We start from the raw sequence: 12,277 nt of genomic DNA on the forward strand, positions 1-12,277 counted from the left end.
TCAAGAATTGTTTGGTATGGCAGTAAGGGAAGTGTTTGTAACTCTGAATTATTATTTTGCTGGAATGCAGAAGCTTTGGACCCTCTCCATTAGAAATCGTATTGCAACAAGAGGAACTTCTCACTCTGGTAATCTGCTATAGGCTGAAGTAAAAGAACATGATTATCTAGGACAAAGGAAGTATTTCCATTCCCATTACAAAGGAAAAATAAAGTAAGAAAATGTTAAGAATGAGGATTTTAAATGGGCAGGGGACCTCAAGAACTGCAGGTCTGAAAGGGATCTGCTGAATCACTGTTTTGCCCCTTTCCTAGTCCCCACCTATGACTTTGTCATCTCATCATGCAGATTTGGTGCTTCCCTGTGTTTTCTAAACACAAATGGGACTTTCTTTGCTGGTGGCTTCAGCCAAACTCTCGTTCTGCTCTGAAACCCTCACTTGTAAATTCATGCACATCAACTCAACTGCTTTCAAAAGCAAATCCCTGCAATGCTGATGTCAAGTATTTACTACTGCTGCAAATGTAAGCTACGCTTCTGCAGAGAAAGGTACCTCCACAGTCAGGACTGTAGGTATTTTTCACATTCAAACTTGCCAGCCAGAACAGCAGTGTGTAAGGTGTTGGGCATCAGAGCCGTGAGCTGATTGTTGGGCACAGTAACGACAGCAGAACGGCGGCAGCAGAAATGCTGCTCTGGCTGCATAGCACTGGTGGAAGGGAACTTGCAGATTTGGTGCTGGCTGGCCCCATTGTGAAACACACCCGTGTTCAATGTCTGTCACAACTGTCAAAGCTGTGAGTCCCCAGACCTAAAATCTGCATCCAGAACTCTAATATTCAACCTTTTTTTTTGAGATGTAACAGCTTTCCAAGTCAGGGAGTTTACATTTCTTTTTCTGTTCCATTAAACATATACCAATGTGCACTGTTTTTTGAAGTCTTTTCTTCTCTGACCTTCCTTTAACTAAAACTGCATCTTCCAATTAGGAGGCATTGTCAGTCAGTATTATTCTGGAAAGAATAACTATTTAGAAGATCACTGTATTACACCCTTGTATACTCAAGATTCCTTAAGCTGCCGAAATTTTATCTACTGGTAAACATACAAAATGATTAAAAAGTGCAACTTCAAAAGGTTTCATTATTTACATACCCCTTTTGCATCAATGACACCAGGCTTTGCGTTGAACTTCACAGTCTTCAAACGGGCACGCTCCTTCCTTTCCACTCTGTGGGAAACAAAAATAAAGAACCACATGTTGGTTGGAGCAGTGTTTTCTATGATGTGTTTGATACACAATCTGCTAAGACCACATGGTACATGAAGTGAACACCAAAAGCAAATTTTTACAGATAGTAAGAGATGTGAGGTCACTTCCTCAGCCAATCACAGAATCATAGAATCATTAAGGTTGGTAAAGACCACGAAGATCATCTAGTCCAACCATCACCTCATCACCACCATGCCTCCTAGGCAGCCCATGAGCAGCATTCTGCTGGCAAACACAGATCTGGCTCCAAAGATCCTTGGTCTTCTTACATTAACTGAACAGCGCTTCCTCCCAACAAGCATGCAAACTAAAGAGACAAAGTTTCACCTGATGAGTTAAAATGTAAGACACTGCAGTTGGATAGAGGAATCTTAGCCCTTCTCTCTCTCTCTTTACCCCATTTTCCAACTGTTTCCAGCAATGCCCCTTATTACTGTCTTCACTGCAGCTAAAAAGCAATCCAGTAATAAAAGAGGATAGGTTTCAATGGTATCAATGAATTGATTAGCCAAGTGAGATGGTCAGATAAACACTGCAGCTGGTCTGACTAGAGCAGACTGGAATAGGATGCTCCCTTCTTTATGTTTCAGAGCAAACTTTGCCTCGATTCTCAAAAAAAAACCAAAACCAAACCAAAACAAAACAAAACAAAAAACAAACAAAAAAAAAACCACCCGAAAAATCCAGCAGAAAACAGCATCCATCCACCACACACAGGCAGATGGTTTGACCACAGCTTTGTAAAGCCCTTTTTATGTATTTAAATCTTTCCACTGTTTAAACACAAAGTTCTTCAAACTCGTCTTTACCAATATCAAAGGTTTTTTAAAGGTCTTGCCCTCAGCTTGCTCTGCAGAGTGCATGCTGGTTCACTGAATTTTCTGAGTTCTGGTTCACTGAGTTTTCAACATGCTGTCCTTGGAACCTTTCTGTTGCTGATTTTTGAAATGAATTCTAAATTTGTCTTCTGAAAGATGGAGGTATGCTATTTCTTAAAATATTCAAGTGCATAGAAGCTTGCTTCAGGTTTTGCTTATTTAAAACTACAGTTTTTCCCAAATGAGCTTATCTGAGGAGAGATACAAATGCTCCAGGACAGAATAACTATTTTCAGCCACCCTAAAATGCTATGAAATAGGTGGGTGGTCTTTTTTTAAAACTATTATCTCCATGGTAGCAGCATGGAAATAATTTTTTTTTTTTCTGATTTATTTCAGTGAAGTGGGTGGATTCTGAAGACAAATATGTGGTTGGACTCGATGATCCTTAAGGTCTTTTCCAACCTGAGCGACTCTAGGATTCTATGTACAGGCACCAGATAACCAAATAGTGTAGCCATGTAAGAAAAAATATAAATGGTGTATTTCAGTTTCTTTGGTCTATTTCCAGTTTGGTACCAGGAACTGACCACTCATTAACAGATGGATGCATTGGGTGAGCATATCTTCAAGATCAGTTCAATGCAAGTGAATCTAGTGTCAAGGGAGCTGCAGAAGAGGAACCAAAGTGCAGAAGCAGAAGGCAAGAAGGACATCTGTGTTGACAGCTCTCTCATGGGCTGAGCTGGGAAAACAGAGCAGACAGCCCCTGTGTGCCCACCTCATGGGACCGAAGAGCCCAAACTGCAGTGTGATATAATACACAACTTGCCTCAGCCTGCACCATTCTGGTAATTCTGTTTTTAAAGGAAGTTCAAATGTTCCAATGAAAAGCCTCAGTGATTATTTGATCCTAACATCGCTTCAATAAATACAGTTTTGGAAAGGAGTTTCTACCTTGTATATGCAACACCTTCACAGTGAGAAAATACTAAGTTCTCTTCAGGAGAGAATTATTTTTAATAGAGAAAAAAAAAATCTTTGACAATAAGCTAAAGCCTGGCAAATTCAGATTAAGAAAAGCACAAAATTTACTTTTTAATGGTTAAGAAATTTAGCCATTAAAATAGCACAGAAGAGGTGTATCTGGCATCCATACCTTAGAATCTTGACTGGAAAAACAACAATTTCCAGTCACCAATGTCAAGGAAAAAAAGACACACAAGATAGGCTTACAAAGGAGATGAGACAGTGTTCCTTTTCTGTCTTTAAATAACATGGATCGGTATTAAAGGTTTCCATTATTTGGTGAATGGGCATAATTTTAAAAATGCCTGTAAACATTAAAATCTATCAGCACAGAGAGACATGTGCAGCTAAAGTTTTACCTGTCGGTGAATGATATGGTAGATTTTGAAAGTTCATCCCATCTACAAGATTTACTCATTGTGTATATTTGACTTTTTAATGAAATATGCTCGAATAGTAACACCAGTAACTCTAAAAATGATCTGAAAAAGGGTGAGCTCTCTACTAAATGCAATCAAACTCCATGAAAGGCACAGAGAGAAAAATCTACTGCAAAGGAAATCTACTGAAAGGAAAAGCTACTATTGTCCTTACCTTGACTAATACAGTCATAACTATAAAGATAATACTTACTACCTTTGCAAAATCATCTACAGGATCTACTGCCCAGATCACCTATAACTGAAACAGTAACACTGTTTGTCTAGAATTATGAATTTCTCTAGAAAATCTAAGACCAGTCCTGCAAAGCTAGCTTGTAACAGCTCAATATAGTATTTTTATTAGACAATAAATTATCTGGAGAGAAAAATGAGGTTTATTATATCCTCTAAATTGGTCCAAATATATGTCTTTTTGTAACTTGCAGAGTTTTCCACAAATTGTATACAAATATATTCTCTTAAACCTGGTTTCTAAGTCTGTATAGTAAGACTGCTTAGTTTTTGGTAATTTTTTAAAATACAAACTCTATTCTTTTGATAGAATGATAATTAGTACAACATGTTTCCTTCTGTCTGAGTGGGATTATATATTTCCTACTGAAACACAGTGAATGCTGGTTACTATAGCTACAGTTTAAATTTAGAATAAATGCATTTCTCTGTATGTGTGGAATATTCACATGGAAACAGCTCAAATGCAGCTTTTAAATTAAATCTGTTATTAAAACCACATGAACAGTTTTAAACTCAAACTAGCAGATGAAGTCCCCTGATAATATCAGTAAGAAATGAAGACTTGAGGCTGTATAATTGCCTAAATAGGATGGATGCCTTCTGAGAAAATAACTACCTCAAAAGAACACAGCATTCAACTTATTAATCTGTGTTAACATTTAAACTCATGCCAATTCTTTCTAACTTCCTAAAACATCTGCTTTTAACTTCATTTCTTTTTCGCTGCATAAAGAAAGTTGAAAAGTAGCGTTGAAGAGTGGACCTTAACTATGAAATGCTTTGTAATTGAATTAGCAGCAATGGTGGGAATGACTGCACTCTACAGGCAGAGAAGACAAGATGAGCAATGACAGAAACATTCTACATTGCTTTGAGTAGTCCATAAATAACATCACTGAGTGCCATTAATCCTCCAGGCAAATGTATCAACAGTGTTCATACATGCTTATAATACCTACTGAATATTACAAGTATCTCATAATTTACACCTCTGTTGAAGAAGTTTTGTTCTTCATTACAATTTTTCTGACACTTTCTACAATACAAGTCTTTTCAGTTATTATTTAGCTGAACCAAAGACTTCCAAGTTGAAATTTTATGTGTCTCAGGACAAATACAATACTGCTGCTGCCTGAAGTGTCATTGAAATGGGTTAACTCTTGGAGAAAGGCTCAGATAAAACAGATGGTTGTGCCCAGGATATAAAATTCTTTTAAAGCACTTCTGCTCAGGTGCTTTACTGCCTTCACAGAATCATAGAGTCATAAAATGACTTGTTGGGTCGGAAGGGACCTTAAAGCCCATCCCATTGCAACCACCTTCCATGAGCAGGGTTGGCCTCCATCAGCTCAGGCTGCCCAGGACCTCATCCAACCTGGCCAACACCTCCAGAGATGGAGCACCACAGCTTCTCTGGGCAGCTGTTCCAGGGCCTCACTACAGGAATAGGTTCATTTATTGGGTGAGGGACTTGAGGTATGACAGGAGGTTGCTCTGGTATCAGGAGTACACTTCTATTTTCTGAAGAAATCATCTCACTATCCAAATGTTTGAAATGCTTTGTTTCATTGTGTGCTCTGATCTGATCTGATAAAATTTTGTTATCTAAAGATTTTGTCTTGAGTGACCACAGGGTAGATTGCAGTGAACTGAAGTTGTTTAATTTCTCCTTGTAGATACTGTGTCATTTCTTTTTTTTTTTTTTTTTTTTTTTTTTTTTTGCCAGAGAGTCAAAAAGTGAGTGAAAAATGTCTGGAATTATGAAAATAAAAAATACTGAATATCAGTTTTTTAATGTATCTTTTTGTATTTACATTTATTTGATATAGCTCTCAGAAATATATCTTAGTAAATATTTAAAAGGAACACTACTTTGAGTGCTTTTAGTATGTATCTTCAGTTTTGCAATTGCTACATTTTGACAAAAAATAATCATGATTCCTGTTATCACCAGGACAAAGTGTGGTTAGGCACAAAGAGTTTTTCACAGCAGCTAACGTGGTGAATGCCTAAATAACAAAGGAGTGTAAATTCTTCACACTCCTCCATTCCTTTGGCTGCTAGAAAAATCACTATCCCTTAGGCAACACTTTGAACGATCATCAGAGGAAACCACTTTTAAAGGAAGAAATGTTTCATTTAGAATGGTATCCATTTTTTATTTACTATTGCTGCACAAAGTAGGATTATAAACTGGTTGTGAGAAAGATTAAATTAAGGGGAACAGTTTCCATCTGCCAAGTTATGCAAAGACTCAAATGTGCAACCAAGGATTGGCTAATATACACATTAATCTCACGCCCCTTTCTAATCATAAATCTACTCAGTAGAGTTATGCCTAAGAGTTAAACACAGGCACAATTTCTGAAACTACTTCATGGCTCAAGTCCCATTTGCAAAACTTCTAAGGTCCCTGAGGCTAAATGAGCTTTCAAGAGGTGTTCAAAGACATCCAGCATTCAAGTAATATAATCATAGCATCATAGATCATAAAATCGTAGGGGTTGGAAGTGACTTTTGGAGATCATCAAGTCCAACCCCATGCTAAAATAAGTTCCCTGCAGTAGGCTGAGCAGGAGAGCACCCAGGCATCCTCCTTCATAGGAAGAGACTCCACAACCTCTCTGGGCAGCCTGTTCCAGTGCTCTGTCACTCTCACTGTAACTTCCTATATTCCACCTTGTGCCCATTACCTATTGTCCTGTTGCTGGACACCAGTGAAAAGAGCCCATCCCTTTGACTACCACACTTTAGATAGTTATAAACACTGATGGGATCACCTTCTCCAAATGTGACTTTGGAACTGAAAACCTCTGAGTCCCATAGGGAGACAACCTCATCAAGCAGAACTGAAGTGGATTTCATGCCCCCACTTTTAGTTCAGTTTAGGCTCTCCAAGTGTAATTCCCTGCAGAACCATTACAGTGTAGAATAAAATGGTCTAAGATGATCTGAGATGTAGGACAGCAGGAGTAAATCTCGTGTGCTCATTTTCTACAGTGATGCTCATTCATAACAAGTTTCTTCCTGGACCCTAACTGGGGAGAAAAACTTATCATCTGTCCCAAGTTACCACATTACTACTTGTGCAACTGCAGGGAGAGTTTGTTCTCAAGAGGAGGTGAATTCTTTAGGAATGAAAAACCGTGAAGAATGGCATCACTGACTTTTGTGGCTACGCTCAATTCCAGGGCATCTGTACTCACAGAAGGACATATATTTCTGCTTTATTTGTCTGGGCTCCTTGTGTGCTGGAAGGACAGAGTTACTGTCTCATATGGGTGAACTCATCTATGATTCCATCAGGGAGAAGTAATAAGACAGATTTCTACCTGGATTCTCAACCTTGTCAACTTTGTTGGTAGCAAACACTTTGCAGCACTTTTTTCGAAAATGATCCAGATTTATTCTCCTTTTTCCATGTATGGCCAAAGGAGTGGAGAAGACTTCGGTGTTTCCTCACTAGCAAATCTGAAACTTTAGCTCTTTTAGTTGCTGTTTTCTTCTGACTCATCTCCTGAAGAACGAGAACTTACTACTGCAACGAAGCATTTAAAGACATAGTAATATCTAACCACTATTCTGTTTCTTGAAAATGGATCTTTGGGATCTTCAAAATTAGATTTTCAGCTCTTTTTTGTACACTGAAAACAAGAAGTTGAGTACAACTCAGCCAGACATGAACTCTGAAACCCCACTGTTGGAGGTTAATGGACTACTAGGAATTTTGTCAGTGCCTTTGTAAAAGCACTAATCAGTTTTCTCAGTAGAGATGTAAAATACCGAGTGAGACATGCTTTAATCTTTAATAACTGATTAATCACTGATGAGTAGGGATGCAAATAAGAAACTGGTGTCTGGAATCAAATAAAATGGTTACAGTAACCTAATTTGCATGGATTTGGCACTGAGGCATTCTGCAGAATTAAAGCAAAATTCAAATCCAGCATGAGAACTGTTAAAAGGAGAGTTATCACATAGAAGAATGCAATATAAAATGGATTCTGGACAGAACATGCTATATTTTACATCTTTGCTAATGTGCTTTTCATGTCTTGCTTCCAGGATATCAGCTTTACATTTGTTGTGCCTGCAACAAATATACATTTGTTGTATTCCATCAAGTGAAGCATAACAGACAATGCAGATCACTATTTATAGTCCAAATATGTTGACTCAGTGCACAGTTTTCCATTGCTTCTATTCTTTGCACTGTTTAGCTTTGCCTGTGTGAAATTTCAGTATACCAATAAGCTCTCATTCTCTAAATTATTTTTGATTATTCCTGAAGTGGCATTTTTTTGCAACAGAACATGTATTTTTCACTAGGAGAAAACATGCTCTCTTATAGATCTCCACCTTCACTAAGGAAAGCTGCTTGCTTATAGAAAGCAGCTCAGCACTTGGTGAATATTTTATGAAAATGGTAGACCTAATGCCAGTGGGAACCAACTTCTCATAAAACTGTTGAACAACCTTGTTCTGTTTAAAAGCTAGAGGCTGTTCTCCTTTTTTCCCGTAATTGCCAGGGAACAACAAGAGAGTTATAAATACACATAGATATCAATTTTACTCTGTACTTATTTTGTTTCCATTAGGTTAGTAAGTATAGTCAGGTAACTTATTATAGACAAAGCTTACAAGATCATGCCATGTAAAAAAGTTTTATCATCTAAAGATTAAAGTCTTAAGGGATATTTAGCAAGGTAGACAGTTTGTAGGAGACCATTAAAAATAAAATTCACTTGAGTGGATAAACATGCCCTTCTGCCAAGCTGAGCAGAATAACAAATTTGAACTGGCTTTTTGCCCACGGGGAGTTCTGTCCTCTTGTTCCTTGTCCTTACAAATGTTTGCAAAACATTGTTTTTTAATGTTTTTTCTCCCATTTTCTTCTCAAAGGAAAGTGTGGTTACATGTGTGTTTTGTGAGAATGCTGTCCATTTGATAACACGACTGTGTGGTGCCATCACGCACATTTATTTGGTATATAACAGAGACACGACTTACATAACTTTTTCAGCTACCTGAAAATGGAAGTCTTGGAGTGATGTACAACACAAGTGGTTTAGTCCTGTAGACAGCAGAAGGATTATGTGACTGATTTAGTGTTAGAGGACCAAATCCTCAGTGCCTACATAGGAAGCAAATGTAGAAGTAGGAAGAATTTAGGCTAGGCTGTTCTGGGGGCAATGTGTGTGACGCTGCAGAATAAAATCCCTTTGGATCCACAGATCAGAGGTGCCACAACATGTAAAATACTGAAGCTTGCCATTCATGAAGTTGGAGGTTGCCATTATATAGAGATTGCAATTAAAAAAAAAAAACCAACACAAAAAAAAGAGTTGTAAAATCAGTGCCACAGCAAATCAAATTGTACTCTTGAATTAAAGCATCTGTGGAAGACTTTAATACACTCTAACTTATGCACACTGGTTTCATGCTTTTTGTTGATTGACCTTTCTGAATGTAAGAATTTCCATTGGGAGGGAGTCTTAGAAATAGGCTGCTCTGCCTGCTACTGCCCGTTATGGGAAGTCGGGCCCATTTACTTTGCCTGAAAAGGGAAACAAGAAATTACAGTGATATATATGTAGAAATTAAAAGCTAAATTGATACATCTAAATGTAATGAAAATCCAATGTAAATATAATTCTACTGGCCATTCTAGTATAAAGCATAGTAATTTTTAATGATCAGCTAATAATTCACGTAGTTAAACGTAGTGTTCAAATAGGACCATAAGCTGCTGAGACATTGGTATAGGACTTGAAGGTGTGTCGCAGCACCTGGGAAACCCTCTCTGAACTGTTTTCCACTGTCACCGTAGGCACAACTTGGATAAATCTTTGTGGTGGATGTGGAACCAGGACCAATTTAGCCTGTTATGTTCATTTATTAATACTATATGATAACAACTATTTGGTTCCTGTTAAAACACAGCTTAAGTGGTTTACAGTCTCTTATGCTGAAGTCCTATTGTAGCCAACATCAATACGATCCAGAATCATAACACTTCTACGGCACTGTTTGATTTCTACCTCAGTACCATGGTGCAGAACAGCAAATGCATACAAATGTCCATAAGAAATGGACAGAATGTTGCCTCCAGATGAAGAAAGGGTTACAGCAATACTGCAGCACTTTAGATCCCTCTCTGGGATCGCCACCTCAACAATTTGTGAGATTTGGTCCTTGCACAGATCAATGTGGAAACACAAGGCCGTTGTCATTTCCGTGCGCTCCCTCTTTCAGAAACCCTCCTTTAGCTGCTGTGCTACTCTCCAAAACTCCCTCTTAAAGTTTGACTTTATAATTTAACAATCAACAAGGCATCAAGTCCACACATCGACAGCAGCACTGAAATCTAAAGGCAAATATCGTTCAGACTCTAATGAATCACTAAGAGATAAAGGCTGGTAATATACACAACATCCTGGAGAGAAGAGTGAGTGGCAGCTCCCCTGCAATTATAAATTATGATTTCTACTGCTATGTCACATACATCATAGAGAAGAGTCTGGAGTCTTGATTTATTCTGCAATCAGAATCAGCTCATGCTGCAATGTCATTGTTTGAAGGTGTCTTTTTGAAAAAATATTAAAAAGAAAGGTAAGAGTAAATGCTTGGAAAGCAATTACCATTACACAATGCCTTAAAGAAATAATATATTGTATGTGTCACGGTTTTGTGTGTATTTATACATATATGTATATATTTGTATGAACATCTATATACATACATAAGCATACATACTAAAGTGGAACTGAAGAGGTTAGTGGCTTTCAGAGCTATTCCATAATTTCACTTATGAAAAATGCAGGGGTTATATATTATCTGTTGTAGGACTAGAGAGAGAGAGCAAACCAGAACTCAAAGACCCACTCTGGCACTAATAACCCCTGGATTTGTACAGCCTCCCCCTGACCCAAAGTGCAAATAATTGTTGCAGTCCCAAAGGATAAATGCATGGACAAAGGAAGGAGGTCAAGTACAACACACATGTACATGCACACACACAAAAGAAACAAAATACAATTAAAGAAAAAAACCACCACCAACAAATTCTAAAGCAGATGAAAAAATGAAGAACCTAAAAAAAGAACAAAAGCAATATATAATCTCTTCAGCCTAAAACATCACGGAAAGGTGGGCTTGCAGGGCAAGTCACAGCTCAGTGAGCAGCCACAGAAGCTCTTCTTTTCTACTACACCATATATCTTACCACTTGCTATTACAGATGTCCAATTACACACAATGCAATTCTTATAGAAATAGTCGCCTATAAACTATAAGACATACAACAGCAGCCTGGAGAAACCAGCTTACATGATGTCTATATTCAGTCAGATGAATGAATTCCAGGACTACTCTTGGATTGAGCCTCTCAGACTAAATAACCAATGCACGTAGAGGATATTCAACTCTGAATTAGTGTATTCCGGCAAGTCTGATGAGTTTTATCCCATATAGCTCAGCTCACTGTGCATTGATTGCTCATCCTCACCCTAGGTGGTGTAAATGACCACAGAAATTGCTGGCAAGAGCTTATTGGATTCAGTGGCCAGAATCCACAGGAAGTCATATCCACTTTTCAGTGCACTGGCAAAAATATCCTTGTATAACTGAAAACTTGTATGAAACAATAGCAACCTCTGTGCTGAGGTGTATCACATCACTATATTACTGCAGACAGGAAATCAGATGCCATTGATTTTTTCAGGCTGCTGAGATTCACTTGTGAAGAATCAGGATGACAAGCAGAGAGCATAGTAACTAGACCTGCATCTTTTCTTTTTTCTTTTTTCCCTCCCAGTGTTTGTAAGTCACATCTTTTCTCCAAGCCATATCATATGTCTGACCTTGACTAGAAAGCCTCTGTTTTTGGTCCTTCTTGAAAGCAACACTGTGCAGTCAAACAAATAATCCTTAGGCGTTTGCATCCACTCCATCTTATAGAAGATACAACTCCACATCTGAATCAGTTGCTTTGCTTTGTCATTCTTTCCCCTATAGGTATTTTATTATGTTTGATAGTTATTTATAGCATTTCGTGGCATACATCACACTGTGTGAGCTTTGTGCACTATCTCTCTCAGTAGTAACTGAACAGACTTTCCCCTTTTCCCATTTGTGATTGCCTTTTTCTGAAAATCCTGGTAGTTGTTATTCAAACATGGTAATGATTAGAGAAAATAAGGTCCTTGCAGGGCTAATGTCAATAAGGTTTTTCAAGGCCTTTCAGTTCACTTTTATGTAATTTAGAACAAGGGCTACCATGAGCTCTACTAGCACCCAGGCCAGTTCTCCTTGAAATGCCAGCAGGTGCTCTGTAAAGCACCAAACATCCCATTTTCCCATTATATAAAATGGGCATGATCTTTTTTATATCAATGCTAAAGCTGAAATAGCTAGGAATAGAAAGTTTATATGCAGTATGGGAGCATTGCTGCGAAAGAGAAATGTAATGTGGTTTGACA

The 12,277-nt window shown here is 38.0% G+C and overlaps 1 protein-coding gene across 28 annotated transcripts in view; it reads right to left on the bottom strand.

The window, feature by feature from the left end:
* Positions 1 to 12,277, bottom strand: part of DLG2 (discs large MAGUK scaffold protein 2) — a 994,028-nt gene that overhangs the window by 42,609 nt on the left and 939,142 nt on the right. For all 28 annotated transcript variants that reach the window (XM_048939920.1, XM_048939896.1, XM_048940083.1 and 25 more), the window contains one exon: positions 1,156 to 1,231. In XM_048939920.1, the coding sequence (XP_048795877.1) occupies positions 1,156 to 1,231 (76 nt within the window). The remainder of the gene's footprint in view (positions 1 to 1,155; positions 1,232 to 12,277) is intronic.

This window comes from Lagopus muta, chromosome 1 (assembly GCF_023343835.1).
Source record: "Lagopus muta isolate bLagMut1 chromosome 1, bLagMut1 primary, whole genome shotgun sequence".
Classification (NCBI taxonomy): domain Eukaryota; kingdom Metazoa; phylum Chordata; class Aves; order Galliformes; family Phasianidae; genus Lagopus; species Lagopus muta.